Source organism: Homalodisca vitripennis, chromosome 6, assembly GCF_021130785.1.
Source record: "Homalodisca vitripennis isolate AUS2020 chromosome 6, UT_GWSS_2.1, whole genome shotgun sequence".
Classification (NCBI taxonomy): Eukaryota; Metazoa; Arthropoda; class Insecta; order Hemiptera; family Cicadellidae; genus Homalodisca; species Homalodisca vitripennis.
Genome location: NC_060212.1, coordinates 143,710,177 through 143,729,985, shown reverse-complemented (window position 1 = coordinate 143,729,985; position 19,809 = coordinate 143,710,177). Strand labels below are relative to the sequence as shown.

The 19,809-nt window shown below is 31.7% G+C and overlaps 1 protein-coding gene across 2 annotated transcripts; it reads left to right on the top strand.

Moving 5' to 3' along the window:
* The first annotated feature begins 4,799 nt into the window (after positions 1–4,799).
* On the top strand, positions 4,800–18,498 carry LOC124364975. Of its 2 annotated transcripts, XM_046820833.1 has the most exons (4): positions 4,800–5,008; positions 6,096–6,279; positions 7,126–7,303; positions 18,001–18,498. In XM_046820833.1, exons 3-4 carry the CDS (start codon positions 7,172–7,174, stop codon positions 18,220–18,222), a joined length of 354 nt encoding a protein of 117 aa, XP_046676789.1. In that variant the 5' UTR covers positions 4,800–5,008; positions 6,096–6,279; positions 7,126–7,171; the 3' UTR covers positions 18,223–18,498. The 2 variants fall into 2 exon arrangements, with proteins under 2 accessions (XP_046676789.1, XP_046676790.1); XM_046820834.1 differs by lacking the exons at positions 4,800–5,008; positions 6,096–6,279 and adding an exon at positions 14,414–14,606 and having other exon boundaries at positions 7,158–7,303.
* Positions 18,499–19,809: the final 1,311 nt, after the last annotated feature.

Sequence of the window (19,809 nt, the reverse complement as noted above, 5' to 3'; positions counted from 1 at the left end):
AAATAAAAATATGTTTCCATGGAAACAATAAGATATTGTTATTATAATGCTCTCCATATAGTTGTTAATACATTGACATATAATAGTTTATATTTGGACTAACAGTTATGAAATGTGATACATTATAAGAAACGTCTGCGAGGCTGTTAAAATAGAGCCGCCAGTACAGAGTGACACCATTGCCAGTTCTAGGGTTAAGGCTTGGCACTGTCGTTTACATGTGCCAGTGAAACAAGATTTTCCATAAATATATTGGATTATCATATTTACCTATTGGAATTCAGTTATTTTGTAAAACCTTATTTCTGCTATCCTATTAAACTACCAGGTCTGAGCGCTTCCAGTGTGAACAGAAGAGCTGCAAGTGTAGAGCACATATATGCCTAATCAAACAGAATCGTATTAACCCATTCCGGGCAAAAGATAAAATGTTCATATTCTAGCACACCAGAACCCGAGAGGCAGGCGTGCACACACTCACAACTTTGGATTTTACAATAATCATTGAATTTCCTGACATACCCACTAGAATGCATTTGGATGCTCTCAGTTAGTTTGTAGTTTTCAGAGTAATACAGTAAACATCTGATAGAATGGACTCAAGTGTTCTGTTACATTAGTTTTTGTTTGTAAATTGCGGTTGATCGTGTGTTTCATTCACTACAGACCTTCGAAATAAAGTGAGTGAAATACTTCTGTTTCTTATTTATTAGTCCAGATTCATTTGTCTAAGAGATTTCTGTAGTAAAGAACTGCCACGAGTAAACTTGCATCGCTTGTCCAACTCGGATAATCAGATTGTAACATATTACTGCGGTCTGTCATTCTTTCAAACGCTGCATTTTGCATATGGCCTCAGTGATGACCAGGAGCGCAACAGTAGGTGGTGGTGACCAACTCACACACGGTACGAACCACAGTGCAGTGTTTAGGCAGGACTTGTGTCACTTTCGGACTGATACAATTAGTACCATTACATTAAAATTATAGGGCAGCTGATCAATATTAGTATCATATAAATTATTACTGGGGTGAGCAGAAGAGGTGTTGGGGCTGGCCATTGTGATGAGGGATGATATATGGTAAGACAATAATGTAAGTTTTCTGAAAAGAAGTAAACATGTTAAATAACGGTTTCAAAAATGCACATTAATTCAGTCTAACAATGTGTAACGTAATCGGCTTTGATTGTACGAGTGTAAAGTAGTAACCTCTTTGTGAAATGACACAGAAGTAAATATTAACAAATATAATTTGTACAGGGTTGCTACAGGAGTCCAATAATGAAATTCCCTGACTTTTCCTGATTTCCAGACCAAATTTTTCATTTTTTCCTGACTTTTTTTGATGCAATCCCCAGGGTTTTTGGCAATTAATGGGTGGAAAAAAGCGGTGTTGAGGCTACTAACAGGGTGGAAAATATAAAAAAGCAAAAAATAAAGTGCGTTGTCTGCAGGCTAGGCTTGGACTTAGCGCGGCGGCAGTAAGTTTATTTGTGTAAAGGGATTTTATATTTTTTCCCTGACCAACGTCGAAATTCCCTGACTTGGGACCGGATTCCCTGACTTTTTCCCTGATTTCCAGTCCTGTTTTTTCCCTGACTTCCCTGAACCTGTAGCATCCCTGTTGTAAAGATTAACCAATCATTAAAGCTGACTGTGTTAGGGAGAGGCCACTCAGATACTTAGACAGTTGTCACCTTTACTGTGTTCCAAAGTTATTTTGCCGGAGTTCAGGGATTGGCCACTGCGGACTGCCTAGTGCACCTCCAGTCACTGGGTGTCAAGTGCTGAGATTTCTTGCTGTCCGCAATGGATTGATTGAAGTTGTCATTTACACGTACCAGTTTGTAAACTATGTTCAAACAGTTATTGTTTATACACAATTTGAAATTTTAAAGTAAGGATGATCCACCACTAACTTTTTATAACATTTACTTATTTATCCCCCTATTGGAATTTATTTATTTTCTAAAACCTCATTTTCACTTTCCCATTAAACTAGAGCTCTGAGTGCTTCCAGAATCAACAGAAGAACCTATCAGACAATACCTGCCTGTGTGAAGAACAACAACATCTAAAATAGGATTCAACTGTTTTTAAGAAACACGAAAACAGGAAAATAAAAATGCAACATACAGCCAAGTAAAATTCTTTTTAATATAAAAGTTTAATCTTAAATGCTAGCACAGGTAACACTAATGCAATCACTAAATTACATACAATACTCTAGATAACTCAAACGTCCATTTATTTAACATAGTGATCTATTATTAACAAACAAAAATAAAGAAGCCAATCTGTAAAAATAATATATACAACATTGAGAAGAAAGTAATTATTACATTGTCAATGTGATTACACAATGATAAAATCACCAAATTATTACATTGTCAATGTGATTAAACGATGATAAAATCACCAAGGATTGGGCTTGCCACTGCTCTTTCTCTCCTTAGAACCTTCCTTCTTGTCCATGTCGGGACTGCTGGAGCCTCTGGGCATATTGGATGAGCGATCACGGTCATAATCCTTCCGGTCAATATAATCATCATCCCTCTCTTTCTCCTTCACTCAGAGGCCCCGTATGTCTCTTGTCCTCTCCCAGCATCCTGTCTATCCTCTCTTTTACTGCGTCCACCTGAAATTTGGTTTTAATTTGTACTCCAAATGATAATATTAAAACATTCTTTAAAATTGGTGGAAGGAGGGGGGGGAGAATGTAACAGTAGATAAAAGTAATAGAAAATTCAAGGATCTGTTTTTGTAAGGGGTTAAGAGATTTTAAATAACATTTTCAGTATTAAAATAAAATAAATGGTCCCTTATTATAACACACACTTTTATCAAACATAATTGTCTTTATTTTAATTGTGCTTTCAGCCTCTGTCTCCAGCCATCCTCTTGAATACAAGCATGTTTTTTGTTAAAAAAAAAAAAAAAATACTAAAATTGTTGTAAACATAACACAAATTTCAGTGATGAGTAGTTTAAAAATTTGACTTATAATTAATTTTAAGATAACTTAGTTAACAGTTTTTAACCCTTTGACCGCCAAAGTAATTTTGCCAATTCGTGTCGGGAACCGCCACGCACATTTTGTAGTGCATCACTCAAAACTGCCACCGCCGCCCTTACGTCTGCTAGTCCCTCATAACCGCCAAGGCCAAAATTGACAACTTGCAAAGGTTTAGTAAAATGTCAATTATTCCACTAATAATTGCAATAGCTGCATAATTTCTTTTTTGTACCAAAGACAATTAAATTCTGCACTAAATTACATATTATTTTATCAATAATAAATTTAAAAAATTAAATTTTTGTATTTCTTATAAAATTTTTATAATTATAAATTTTTTTAAAAATATTTATTACCTAACAGCTTATGCATTTTGTTGAAGAGTACCATCTAAAAAACTTTTCTTGATAAATTCAGTCTAACAAAATTAAAAATAATTTGTTTACAACACAATTTATTTAAATAATAATTTTTTCACAAAATATGCTATAAAAGAAAATCTGTCCTTTGACACCGGTTACATATATTGTAATTCTATTTACTCTTTATAAAAGTTTAAAATATTAAATAGTACGACAAAATTCAAATTAAAACATAAAAATTTATTTTAATACCCATAGTAACCGAAAAAATAATTATAATAAGCCGATCATCATCAGCCCTTGGCGGTTATGAGTCAATATACGCGGGCCGACCACATCGGCTCTCAGCGGTTTTACAATCGAACTGCAGAGCCGATCTAATCAGCTCTTTGCGGTGTAAGGGTTAATTCACTACAGAAAGAATAAATACATCAATAGGGAAATATTAATTTAGTTTTCAAATTATACTTACTTTTAAGAAAATATAACAAATAAATTCACTAACCACAAATTTTAGGTAATTGAAGACAAAAGTATATTGTGGTAATATGAAAAATCAAATGTATTCACTTTTTCAGCTTTCTTAAAGTAAATTTATAATATTGTCCTAGCGGAGCAAGTAATTTTTGTGATTCAATGGAGCAAGTACTTTTTATGATTCAATGTTTATTGAAATTAAATATATATAATTATAAAATAATTTATAATAAGCCGATCATCATCAAGCCCCTTGGCGGTTATATGAGTCAATATACGCGGGCCGACCACATCGGGCCACCAATATATATATATAGGTGTATATATATTAATATAATATATATACACCTAGATTTATCATTACCATATTTCCACACATTATACCAATTTCTATCTTGGTATAATTGCGCAACCTTTTTTTATAGGTGAGAATTACACACAACCTCGGTTATCCACATCCCCAAGTTATTAGCATCAGTTTTTAGAGAATAATCAATATTTGTTGGATTTAAAGCGTAATTTTTGTTGTTGTTGACATCTATACAATATAATAATAAATTAACAATTTAGACTTTGTGAGAGGTTTGATAATTTGTGAATTTTGGAAGATGTATTTGCTTGAGACCAACAATAGCATCAATACAATGACATTAGAAATGGTGAAAGTGAAAACAATTCTATTCAAGAAGAACTGCAAGATGGCACAATTCATTTTGATTCCAACGACGCAGCTTGACAAACTGATGGTCTATTTTGTGTGACAATCTAACACTTTGGTTTTGAAAATGATAGCCTTGTCAGTTATTGTTGGGGGGTGGGGGGGGGGGGGGGTGGGGGGGGGGGGGGGTGGGGGGGGGGGGGGGTGGGGGGGGGGGGGGGTGGGGGGGGGGGGGGGTGGGGGGGGGGGGATCATAATAAATATGTTAAACAATATATCATATATACATAATATTTACGTTGCAGGTCACGTAGCCCGTTCCAGGTCACACAAGAAATATTCCAGTGAGTCACCACCACCCAAGAAGTACTCAAGTAGCTCATCACGCAGCCCATCATACCGCAAGGACCGCAGCCGCAGCAAGTCCGGATCCTACCGGTAGCCGTTCCAACCGCCGCTATCGTAGCTCCGAGAGTGGCTCGTACAGGAGCAGGTCAGTGATTCGTCTGAACTGTTTGCATCAGTGGCATTTCTATGTTTGATAGTAGTTGGGTACAACCAATGTTTAGATGTTAATTTGTAGTAAAAATTTTGTTTCAGAACCCGGTTATCATATCTGTAGTATATGGCAACTGGATTAAATAATTAATATTCTGTTATCTAGAAGGAATAAAAAACCAGACTAATATTGCAAGTAGATTTTTTTACTATCTTAAATAAATGAGCTTCCCTAATAAAGTTTTAATTGGATATGAATTTATACGGTTTAATCTTTCAGATTTCCAAAATAGTAGCCTATGAATAGGAAAAGTAAATGTCATTGACAGTTTCTGCTTAAAACGATCCCATTTTAGCACTGAAATCGCCAAACTTTAAAACTACCTGGTGACTTCACTATAAAACTCATGATTGTGAGGTGAGCATGCTCACACTGCAGAGAGCATGTGTGTGAACCAGTCTATTGCTACATCACTACTGTAGTAGGTGTTCCTTCAGTTCAAACATTCCAGGTGGATTGCTTGTTTACTTGTTCATCCGTAAGACAATACATTTTTTTTTAATTGAACTGCTTTAATCGAAAAGTGTGACATGTGGTGCAGTAATTTAGGTATTTAAGATTCAGAATTTGCCTATAAGACTTCTTCAGAGCTAGATGTTACCATTTTTTAAACAGAACTAAAAGATTTTTTTCAGCTTCTGTACGATTTTTGCTACTTTACAGATTGTAAAGTGTTATTGCATCTAGCAAACTCATGTTTTAACATTATTTGTCATCCTTCAAAAAATATGTAAACAATTCATGTAACAAATAATTATTTAATATATAATTATATTTTATATTTATATGAAACAAATAATTATATTTCGTATTTCTATGAACAAATAATTATATTTTATATTTCCTATGAACAAATAATTATATTTTATTATATTTATATGAACAAATATTATATTTTCTATTTAAGAGGAACACATTGCATTTAATAAGATAAAATGCTTCTCTGTGGGGTAAAAAAACCACTGTGCCTTTTGTACTAGAATATTGTAATTAAGGAATTAAATGAACTTGTTATGTCTAGATCGAGGTCCCGCAGCCGATCACGCTCAATGGACTATCATCGCCGTTCTCGTAGTCTGATCAGATGATCGTCCACCACTACCGCAAGTACCCTGGTCGCTAAACCCACGAAACCGAGGTACTTACTACAGGCCTCGTTTTCCCACTGGCTTCAAAACAAGACCTGGTGGTTACTTTCCACGTGGGCAGGTCAGTGTCTTTCCCTGGGTATAATTTGTGATCTTTTGCATATTAATAAAATATCTCAGAATTATGATACTGTTATCTGTAGCTTATTTTTGCAACAATTTTGTATATATTTTAAGTTTAGTTTCCAGTTAGGCCTCAATGTTGTGTAAAGCTAGAATTATATATAGTAAAAATAAAAAATTTAATGCTTTAATTAAAAATTGTGGATAGCTAAAAATCTTCTCCAAGCACTAGACAACATATCTGTTATGTATATTGTTGAAAATTTAATTGTTTAGCGTTTTTTATGGTTAATTTAAAATTCTTATATCCAATGTATCATATTACTGACCTAGAATTCTCAAAAATAATATGTCAACATTGAAATATATTTTTCTATAACTGGTTCACTTTAATACTGTGACATATCTATTAACTTTAGAAACTCAGTTTAATAGATTTCTTTATATCTAGCTGTGCACGTACTTAATTTATGTTTATGTTACACATTTTTCTCTATAGTATTTTTTATTAATTAAGAGTTTGTTTCCTGATCAGTGTATTATGGCATAATTAAATATTAAACGTAGCACATTATGAAAAACATTCCTTTTTAAATTGTTGAGTAAAGAGTGAAAAAAGCGAGGTTTTCACTGTAGAGTTTGGATATGGAGACTTAGCCAAATTGGGAGTGTTATTCCTCTTCTTCTTGACATACAAACATTAAATTGGACACAACTGGGCACTCTGTTGACAAAAAAACCCTACCATATTGAAAACAGTCTTTTCAGTAATTTCTTTTAAGTTTAGGAGGTCTTTCTAGAGTCCATGATTAGTTTTAAATGAGTTTGCCATGTTTTTAGCAGAGGTGGTCCATGGAGGCCTGGTGGTCGACCGTTCATCCCACGCATGCGTGGCCGTGGTCGTCCTAGGTTTTTCCATTACAACAACAAGCCCCGTGATGATCGATCGTTACCGAACGTTACGAGAGAGATGTGTCAAGATCTGATGATGACGAGGAAAGCCCCAACAATGCGAAAGGTTTGTACATGAGATGTATTTTTTCACTTTTGTTGGTGTATTAAGGTTTTATTCCTTAATTTTTTCAATCAGTCAATTAATAATAAAAGCAACTCAACTCATTAAATACCCAGTACAGTGTAGCATCTTGATCTTGGTTTCAAATTTTAAACCAAAAGAATAATTTTATATTTTTAAAGTTAGCAAAATTTTCGATTTAAATCTTGATATCTGTCATTCTTCCATATCTGAAGAAAAGATTTAGAAATAACATCATTTTCATAAAAATTGTAATAATTAGTGCTTTAATATGGAATGAAAGGGGCTAGACGCCGAATGGATGGCTAAAAAGCGTACCATGGTTCTTGATGCTAATAAATAACCTGGCGAAAGTATGGCACATAAACTATTGCGGAAAAATAAAAACCACAGCTCGCGGAAAAATAAAAACCACAACTTATCTTCTTACACATACTGTACACCCAAATTTATAAAGGCATTATCTTTGCAGAACTAATAAAGATGCAATTTCCTTAGAAACATAAACTACAAGGGAGTAAATTTTGCATCAGTTTTAGTTATTATTACTTTTTTCTAAAATTCAATGTAATCAAATATATACTTAAGGATTCAATAGTTCACCAATATTCTGGAGTTGATGTAAAATAGCAAAATTATAGTTAATAACTATTGCCAACTAACAAAGGATTTATATCAATTTCATAAGCAGGAATCTTGTTAAAAATTTTATATAACCAAAAACTGTATACATATGTGTATCCCTAGTTAATAGTTTAGTAACTTAGTAATAGAAATAATTGTAATCACATTTAAAATCAATACTGAAAGGTTGACTTTTTTTATAACTGGCCCTTCAATAATTTTTATTTTTCAAATGAGATTTAGGCTAACTTTTAAATAGCTCTGAAGTTTAATTTATATATTGGCTAGAAATAATGTATATCTTGTAATGGCAATTGATAAAAAATTCTCTCTTTGTGTTTATTGGCAACATCATATATACACGATAAGTAGGCTCCTAGTGTATATTTTTTATCAACGGCAAAAATATTATGATGCCCATTTTATTGCAACACATATTAATTTAATTTTTTAGGCATTTATAACAATATAATTAGTGAAAATATATGTATATAAAGCTAAGTAAATATTTATTGTTTTTATAATTTTATACTTAATGCTATTATGTGACTGAGACTTTTTGTAAAAAGCAATAGTAATATTTTATTTGATAAAAAGACAATAAAAAGGCAACTAAAAAAAGCAAGTCTGAAGTTACATAAATTAATTTTTTCCATATTTATTAAAACTTGTGGGTCATTTTAATTTGTGCATTTCTAAAACAAAAGCTACTGATTAAATGTTATAGACATATATGTAATAGTCTTTACAAGCTACATCTTGAATTGGTTTACCTATATTTTAAAATTTTAATATCAATATTTATAATACAAATTATTTATAACCCTTGAAATAGTCATTATCAAGTACATATGTGCTAGCTGATACTTGGTTTCACAAGTTGTTAGTGATGACAAGAGGCTGAAACCAAATATCTTTTTATGGAACTAGTATTAATAAAATTGAACAAGTGCGGCAAGTTTGCCGACTGAGACCATCATGACAATCGTTTCTGAATGGTGAAATGTTTGCCAAATGTACAGCATATTCCTAATCAACTGGTCAACAATGACAGTTATACTATATTGGTAGGAAACATCTCTAAAGACCAGTATTGTTAATACAAATAGTTTTTATAGTTAATTTATCTGCACACTCTCTTGCAAATATTGGATCAAAATCATCTTTCTAAACGAATATAGTAATCTCAAAATTGACGTTATATGCAAATTTTTAGAAAAGATTCAGCAATACAATGAATTACCTTAAGCAATATATATGTTGGGAAATAGTCTAGATGACTACATTACAGATGAGCATTTGAATTCTTCCATTTAGTAAAGCGAATGAATAGATTAATATACCAAGCCATAAATTGTACCAAGCCCAATGTACAAATTTATTTAATTCAAATTGAAATAAATAATATTTGATTTGATTAAATATTTATCAAATTGATTTAAAATAAATATTTATTTGTCGCAAAAGCGATCTGCTTTTAATTTTACCTCAATAGTTCAGACAATGTCTTGTAGATTGTGTGAATGTCATTACTAGTCTACTGAATGTTTTTTAGTTTTCTTAAACTTAAACAAAATACTTTATACAAATTAAAAAATATAATGTACAGATTAAAGAATCAGCTGAATTTACTCGTTCATCTTCAGCTCTTTACAACAGCAACGTGTTTAGATTTTTATGGTATCAGTTGCGTGTATTGTTTTTGTGTGCTGTTGTTAATGCAAAATTCACATAACCTGAAAACAGTTGTAAACTAAGATTTGACAGGTTTTTCATTGAAAAAATCGTGATAGAAGCTGTTTTTAAAGCAGTTGTACTAACTTGTGAAATCCAGATTTACATGACTGTGAAGTTTTTATACACTATAATGACTTATTTACTATTACTGGCTAAACATTTCTTAACTAATAACTTAGTTATATGGCCTAAATCCATTGGTCTAGTTTTTATCCGTTCTAGAGATATAAAAATATATATTAAAAATATTTATATTTTTTTTATACTAAATTCTTTGTTTTTAGGCAGTTTTTTTTTTCAAACAGAAAATATTATGTAGAATGTGCTGTAATAAAGAGAAAGGTCTAATTTGTGTCAAAAAATTTTGTTTTTCATGGGCTATGTGACAATAGCATAACATAATTAAATTTAGTAAATGTTTAAGGACTAGAGCCTATGTGTTAGTATTTTGCTGGTGTCCTTATACTTTTGATAGACACTGTATGTTATTTATAAATTGACGATAATACGTCCAATGTTCTGCTGCCGATACACAACTGAATTCATGCTCCCTGGGAAATGTCCGGCCAAACAAACCAATCCGCAATGGGGGTTAAGCCTAAGAATTTATCTTTTGTTTCACTTTGAACACATATCGTAACAACTACGATCTATCTATCTACCTGTGACGACTATATGTAACAAATACATCCTAATAATTTCATTATGAGCCATGCACATTGTTTTAACTGTTGTTTATTATTCTATTGCAGGTTGGAGGAGGGCTCAAGGCTAGAAAGGTTGATACAAATTGAAAGAAAATCGGATATCTAAATGGATAGTTGGGTGTCAGCCACAATTAAAAGAAAGACTTGTGAATCACAATTGTATTTACTGTAACTGACACCTACAGTCCATTTAGGTGAACCTTGCTGTTTCCTTCTATTTGTTTTAACCTTACAGTTTTATCATAATTCATACCAAAATTTATTTATGGCTCCACTGAACTGAAATTACTGAATGACTTTTTTACCAAGAGTAATGTTTGTGGTTTGTTTAATAATTTTTTCACTTGTAAAAAATGTACTAAGCAAGGTGTAAATGCCCTGAAAATTTGATTTTATACCAATTTATTATCTCTCTATTATGTCCAAAGGTAATACTGCATTGAAAGTGTTGCGGCAGGGGAAGCCGGAATGTGCCAGAGCTTAGTTCCTTGGAATGAAAAACTATTCAAAATATGATTTTTTTATGTTAGTTAAATCAAACAAAGTTTTTTCATTCAAATTGTGTTTTACTGTAGCATATTATTGGAACATAGCAATGGACATCTTTCTGTAGATATTTTTAACTGTAACCACCGTTGAATGCGAGACTGATTTTGTAATTTTATTGGAATAAAATCTTTATTACATGATTTTCTTGAATGGTTCTCTTTACTATTATTTTGGTATGTTTGGATTAATACAACTGTGATATATTGTAGATATTTGTGATTATTTATTTATTCTTAAAAACCGTGAAATATGAAAAGTGTTTGCAGATTTTTGTCTATTAAATATTTCAGATCAGATTACATGCATGATTTTTTGAAGGAATTTAACTGTGTCTGTAGCAGTTAGGTTATAATAATTAGTGGTTCTGAAGGATTTGTAATATACAGAAACTATCCGGAAAGTGTCCAATATTTTGATATTACTGAAAAACTAGCTTACTCATTGTAACCGAACTTTGCTCAAATGATTGTCCTACTTCGAGAAACAAATCGTAAATGGTCCGCCGTAGGATTGCCATTATCTATACTATTGCATTCAGTTTGACTTCTTCAACGATTAGAGATTTGGCCCCCTTGAACACGGGTTTTAATTTCGGGAACAGCCAAAAGTCAGGGTTGGTGGTCATGGTTTCTCATACAAGTCTTACGTAACTTCATTGCTTTTGATTTTTGGTGAGCAATCTTTGTACAAATTTTACAACCACTTGTTTTAAACCCAAATCCTTGTACATAATTTTCGAAGCGTTTGTCCGCTTTAGTTACGAAAGACGTTCAATGTCTTCAGGAATTCGGGTTGATGAAGTCTGACCAAAATGTGGATAATTTTTAACTGAATCATCGTCATTTTTGAAACGGTTTGAACTACAAATTCATGGAAGTCTGGACCATGGCTCCTCCTGAAAGTCACTGAATTATTTGAGTTGGCTCACTTGCTTACAGTATTGTTTTTCTGAGTGTAAAACAAAACTGTACAAATTTGCCGATCTTCAGTTAGTTTTGAGAGAAATATCTGATGAAGGCTTGAGTAAACACGTGCACTGAACACTGACTGACATCTAACTTATTAAAGGTTCAAATGGGAGCTATTCTCTGTGCAAGCAGGAGACTACAAAGATAGTAAATCTGATGTCAGTAGCTGCGTTAGATAAGGAGTAATAGTCAAATATAGAATACTTTTCGGACAGCTTCTTGTATATTTAATGTAATAAAGTTTGGGTTTTAGGCTGTTAAACGCATTTGGATAAGTGCTAGAAACACAGAATTTTAAAATTTGTTTTGGTAAGAGACATAAGTAGGACAATTAGTTGGGTATTATTATCTGTTCATTTCATAAATTTCATACAACATACAAATCCAATGTATATGTATACCAATCTAATAGTTTATAAAATATTTCTAAATTTTTTATTTTTTAAATATGACTGTCTTACCCATAACTGTTTATTAAAACATTATTTCTTTATCATTTTTATTGAATTATGAGTATCTTAATTTTAAATTAAATAATATATATAAATTGAGTTTTAACAGCAAGCAGGATTAAGATGAAATTTTAAAAACCTTAATAAGTTTTCCATCTCAAACATTACTACCATAGCATCATTCAATACTTATCTTAGTTTCTAATTGGACTACATTATTCATCTAAAGTTCCAAATTAATTCAATATATTAATTTAAAATATTTTCTTTGTTTCAGTTGCAGTATTTAGATTCAGTCAATCAATCTGATTGATACTCATTCATTGCACATTATGTAGACAAGCAACAATAAACATTTATTATCTTTGTAAAGGAGTCTAATTTAAATTCCAAAACATCTTAATTTATTTGCTTTAGGTTTATTTTTAGGTATTTAAAAAACCGGTTTAAAGAGAACCTCTAGGAAAACGTTAAATAAACAAAAATGTTCAATTTTTTGCAGTTTAAACAATTTTTTGTTATTTCTATTTTTAGAAACATGGAATTAACAAGAATATGTGATTTATTGCTTAGTAAAACTTAGTTCATAATTTTCATTCTGTGTATATCACAAAGTTTGCATCAGAAACTTGAAGTGATATTTATAAAATTATTGAATAAGTAATTTCTATGAGCCTATAAACAGAAAGAGAGAATTTTTCCTTTTTGGCCCGTAATATTTTCCAGATTTTCAGCAGGACTGAGTCCATTAATTTGAGTCACATCCATTGTTTATGTGTACAATGCATTTTTTTCATGTTACAATGCATTCACTCATGTTACATCATCTGCATCATTTGTTTGCACTTGCCATGTCACACCAGTTTTACTGTAAATAAATACACCAAATTAAGTATTAATATTTTGGAAGAGCAAGAAAAGCAACTTAATTGATAAAATATCTGATGTTTATATTAAAATTAAATACTATCCCTTGATATCATATTGATAATTGATATTTGTTTCCTTATAATATTGCTTTACAATCTCATTGTTATCCAACTATTATATAATTGCTATTCCAGTGAACAATATTCTAAGTTTACATATTGCCATCCAATCATAAATTGCATTCATAAACTCGATGATGTGTGACAGATTATTTATGCCAAGGATTCTTTGAAATTTGATACACAGAACTGAATTTGACTCAAATCAAACGCTAGTAACGTCATAAAGTGAATTTCATGGCACTTATTGTTAGTAGGTAATTGGAATATTGATTTCTCGTAAAGTTAGTGGTATAATAGTATAGATGTTAAGTGGATAGTTCAAGGTCACCAGGTTTCCTCCAAACTGCATGGTTCAATTGTAGGTAAGTTGGTTTTCTGATTTATTTTTGTCAATTTTGATCTATTGTATGCAAGTTAGGCTGGTATTATTAAAAGCTTGACTCGTCCTCCTTATTTAATTTATCGTTGATCAAATGGATATCAGTTACAGCTGCTGGTAGTTTTTATTCCAGAATCTTGGATTGGTATAGTGCCCAATTAGCCGATGTATCATTTTTGTATTAAATTATAATTTGTACTTTATTTGTTATCAGTTTGTTATGGGTACTGTATTTCACAAAATCAGTTTGGAAAAAAAAATACAATACTGTTTTTCAATTGAAGTCAGTTCATCTCTATAATATTTTACTTGAGGTATTTTTGAATTGTGTATCTTATTGCTGAAATATCATTGGTTGCAAAAGATTTTTATAAACATAAGTCACAGTATCTTGTTTCAACATACTGTGTGCCATAGTGTTTTGTGATGGATAGATTTGTAGGTTTTCTATTCACACATTTGAAATACACTATTTTGATATTTGCCTTAAATGCACACTGCTCAATTTGATTCCAAATTTTGCTCATAACGTGTCTAATATACTTTACATTTTTTTATTTAAGAATCTTTGTATTACTAAAAAAATAAAAATATTTAAAGAAGGTGTATTTTTATTAGTAGGCCTAGATATAAACTTGCTTGTACAATAAGTTTTATCAACAATGCACTTTTACTTCTTTCAAGTGGTATTTTCAAAGAGAAGAAATTCAGGTTTTGCAATACGACAGACATTGAAATCGTCTTACCCAGCAAAAGGCCAAAGTTAAAGTTTGCCATCAAGACAAAAACTTGTAAATAATATTTGGAAGATAATTTAAAAATGTGCACTATTATTCAAAGACTTGGTATTGATTTTCCCCAGTTCACTACGTCTCAGGTAAGTACCTCATAAATAAAAAATGTACTTGATGTTATTTATAAATAATGCTATTACATGAAATAAATTTTAAATTACAACTGGTAATAATAAAACATATCACAAATTGCTCTTTTTATTCTACATTATTGTTTGTATTTAGAGTATTGGTTTACACTTATATATAATTGAAAGTCTAATATAATAAGTGTAACTCAGAATCAGGAACCAAAACAGAACATTTGGAATTGGTATCACAACAGAAACTTTTTGAAATCCGCCCTCCCAATAATAAATTTGTCACTATTGGTATTAAAAATATCCTTTTTCATTTGCATCAACATTTAAGAGTATTGAAATAATGAATATAAATGCTAGAAAAATGATGTTCAGTGATTCTTCAGTGTACGAAATTAATATGTAACAATTTTGAGAGAGTTGAATAAAAAAAAAAACATGTCAGAACATTGTGTCAATGAACTATGTAAACCTTTTACCATCACATTATTGAATCATAATTTAATTTTTCTAATTTCATAAATATTGAATATAAAATGTCCCAAAGAGCAATAAATGAGGTTTTTATGCAGTGGAAATTACTGAAAAATAACTTATTTTTATTGACTTGTTGACACTTTGAGGTTGAACCAGTCACAGATATGTCACATCCAAACACGCAAGGGAGGCTTGGTTTTATGAGCGAGCGAGTCTCAACAAGATGACTGGTGTTTACTCACAGTGATGAGTCTATGATTTTACAATATGTTCCCACATTTAATATAGTGTGCTTGAATCTAAGGAAAGTTTAGGAAACAAAATGGTTTATTTTGTTTAAACGTACATACCTGTCATTATATTTTATTATTAATATTATAACTCTGTTTTGGATCCACTTACCGTTTTGTTTCTGTAGAAAAGGTTTCATAGAAGTAGAGTAGATAACAGCCAACTAAAAGTGAACAGGATATTATAATAAATTATGAGAAGTGAGATCACAGTATATTTGTAATAGTTTGAAATTTGTAGTAAATTACATTAAAACTTCCTAAAAAATAAGCAGCAGTCATACGTATTTAATGTTTGTTGTTCATGCATATGGGTAAGCTAGATTATTTAGATACTTGTGTAGTCTATGTATCTGTATGTTATCATATTATTTATATAAATTAAAATTCACACAAGATTGATTTTGTATATTCCAAATTATTATGTAACCAAACAAAATGATTCCAGAAGAAAAAAAATAGTTATGGGAATTAAAACTGTGTAATTCATCTAAATGAAATAGAGGTACAGTACAACCTCGTCTATCCAGAGTACTCGGGATAGAAAGTGATCCAGATAAATAAACTCAAGCAAAAAATATATTAAAAGAATCATTATAAGCCATGTTGTTATTATTTTTTTTTTTTTTTACAGAGACTAGTTATGGACAAATTAAAAATAAATTTTGTTTGCAGATATGTAAAATAAAAACATTCACTCTCTTTTACGTAAACTTGGGATACATTATTTCCGGGAATTACAATAACTGACAAGGCTATCATTTTCAAAACCAAAGTGTTAGATTGTCACACAAAATAGACCATCAGTTTGTCAAGCTGCGTCGTTGGAATCAAAATGAATTGTGCCATCTTGCAGTTCTTCTTGAATAGAATTGTTTTCACTTTCACCATTTCTAATGTCATTGTATTGATGCTATTGTTGGTCTCAAGCAAATACATCTTCCAAATTCATAATTATCAACCTCTCACAAAGTCTAAATTGTTAATTTATTATTATATTGTAGATGTCAACAACAACAAAAATTACGCTTTAAATCCAACAAATATTGATTATTCTCTAAAAAACTGATGCGAATAACTTGGGGATGTGGATAACCGAGGTTGTGTGTAATTCTCACCTATAAAAAAAGGTTGCGCAATATACCAAGATAGAAATGGTAATGTGTGGAAATATGGTAATGATAAATCTAGGTGTATATATATATATATATAATTTCAATAAACATTGAATCATAAAAAGTACTTGCTCCATTGAAATCGCAAAAATTACTTGCTCCGCTAGGACAATATTATAAATTTACTTTAAGAAAGCTGAAAAAGTGAATACATTTGATTTTTCATATTACCACAATATACTTTTGTCTTCAATTACCTAAAATTTGTGGTTAGTGAATTTATTTGTTATATTTTTCTTAAAAGTAAGTATAATTTGAAACTAAATTAATATTTCCCTATTGATGTATTTATTGTTTCTGTAGTGAATTAACCCTTACACCGCCAAGAGCTGATTAGATCGGCTCTGCAGTTCGATTGTAAAACCGCTGAGAGCCGATGTGGTCGGCCCGCGTATATTGACTCATAACCGCCAAGGGCTGATGATGATCGGCTTATTATAATTATTTTTTCGGTTACTATGGGTATTAAAATAAATTTTTATGTTTTTAATTTGAATTTTGTCGTACTATTTAATATTTTAAACTTTTATAAAGAGTAAATAGAACTACAATATATGTAACCGGTGTCAAAGGACAGATTTTCTTTTATAGCATATTTTGTGAAAAAATTATTATTTAAATAAATGTGTTGTAAACAAATTATTTTAAATTTTGTTAGACTGAATTTATCAAGAAAAGTTGTTTAGATGGTACTCTTCAACAAAATGCATAAGCTGTTAGGTAATAAATATTTAAAAAAAATTTCTAATTATAAAAATTTTATAAGAAATACAAAAATTTAATTTTTAAATTTATTATTGATAAAATAATATGTAATTTAGTGCAGAATTTAATTGTCTTCAGTACAAAAAGAAATTATGCAGCTATTGCAATTATTAGTGGAATAATTGACATTTTACTAAACCTTTGCAAGTTTGTCAATTTTGGCCTTGGCGGTTATGAGGACTAGCAGACGTAAGGGCGGTGGCAGTTTTGAGTGATGCACTACAAAATGTGCGTGGCGGTTCCCGACACGAATTGGCAAAATTACTTTGGCGGTCAAAGGGTTAAAAACTGTTAACTAAGTTATCTTAAAATTAATTATAAGTCAAATTTTTAAACTACTCATCACTTAGTAAAATTATGAAATTTGTGTTATGTTTACAACAATTTAGTATTTTTTTTTTTTTAACAAAAACATGCTTGTATTCAAGAGGATGGCTGGAGACAGAGGCTGAAAGCACAATTAAAATAAAGACAATATTATGTTTAATAAAAGTGTGTGTTATAATAAGGGACCATTTATTTTATTTTAATACTGAAAACGTTATTTAAAATCTCTTAACCCCTTACAAAAACAGATCCTTGAATCTTCTATTACTTTTATCTACTGTTACTCCCCCCCCCCTCCTTCCACCAATTTTAAAGAATGTTTTAATATTATCATTTGGAGTACAAATTAAAACCAAATTTCAGGTGGACGCAGTAAAAGAGAGGATAGACAGGATGCTGGGAGAGGACAAGAGACATACGGGGCCTCTGAGTGAAGGAGAAGAGAGGGATGATGATTATATTGACCGGAAGGATTATGACCGTGATCGCTCATCCAATATGCCCAGAGGCTCCAGCAGTCCCGACATGGACAAGAAGGAAGGTTCTAAGGAGAGAAAGAGCAGTGGCAAGCCCAATCCTTGGTGATTTTATCATCGTTTAATCACATTGACAATGTAATAATTTGGTGATTTTATCATTGTGTAATCACATTGACAATGTAATAATTGCTTTCTTCTCAATGTTGTATATATTATTTTTACAGATTGGCTTCTTTATTTTGTTTGTTAATAATAGATCACTATGTTAAATAAATGGACGTTTGAGTTATCTAGAGTATTGTATGTAATTTAGTGATTGCATTAGTGTTACCTGTGCTAGCATTTAAGATTAAACTTTATATTAAAAAGAATTTTACTTGGCTGTATGTTGCATTTTTATTTTCCTGTTTTCATTTTTCTTAAAAACAGTTGAATCCTATTTTAGATGTTGTTGTTCTTCACACAGGCAGGTATTGTCTGATAGGCTCTTCTGTTGACTCTGGAAGCACTCAGAGCTCTAGTTTAATGGGAAAGTGAAAATGAGGTTTTAGAAAATAAATAAATTCCAATAGGGGGATAAATAAGTAAATGCTATAAAAAGTTAGTGGTGGATCATCCTTACTTTAAAATTTCAAATTTTTGTATAAACAATAACTGTTTGAACATAGTTTACAAACTGGTACGTGTAAATGACAATATCAACCCATTGCGGACAGCAAGAAATCTCAGCACTTGACACCCAGTGACTGGAGGTGCACGAGGCAGTTCGCAGCGGCCAATCCCTGAACTCCGCAAAATAACTTTGGAACTACAGTAAAGGTGACAACTGTCTTAAGTATCTGAGTGGCCTCTTCCTAACACTGTCAGCTTTAATAATGGGTTAATCTGTACAGATTAGTTAAATTATATTAATTTGTTTCCATGCGGACACAGTTAGTAAACATACAAGGGCCATCTGGAAATTAGCTACCCGTTTCCGCCGCATGAGGCGCTGACGACGTGGTAGCCGCCGGTCAAGGTCAGATCGCTTCAGTCTGCCTTCTCTGTTACAAGTTCGTGACGCTAGTATTGCTTGTGTTGTTTCTGTGGCAGTTCATAATGTTTAAAAAAATTGAAAACGCCGCCAGTTGTGAAGTGAGGGCTGTAATAAAATTTCTCAACGCAAGAAACGTTCGACCTTGTGATATTCATCGTCAATTAAAGGAAGTGAATGGAGACAATGTGATGGAAGAGTCATCTGTTCGGCGCTGGTGTCGTAATTTCAACTTGGGGAGGGGGAACACACGACGATGAGCGTTCAGGGAGACCATCTGTCATTACAGATCAACTGCTGAGGTCAGTAGACGAATTCGTGAGGAACGATCGGCACGTCACAATTGATGACATCTGTGAACATTTCCCTAATGTTTCTCGAACAATTGTTCATGAAATTGTCAAAGACCATCTGCATTATTCAAAAATTTGTGCAAGGTGGGTCCCTCGCACGCTTACAGATGAGCACAAAACCAAGCGTATGGCTGCTGCATTCACATTTTTGGAACGTTATTCTGATGAAGCAGACACGTTCTTGAATCGCATAGTTACTGGTGATGAAACGTGGGTTTGTTATGCTTCACCTGAGAGTAAACGACAGTCAATGGAGTGGCATCATACTCATTCACGAAAGAAGACCAAAAAAATTCAAGACTGTTCT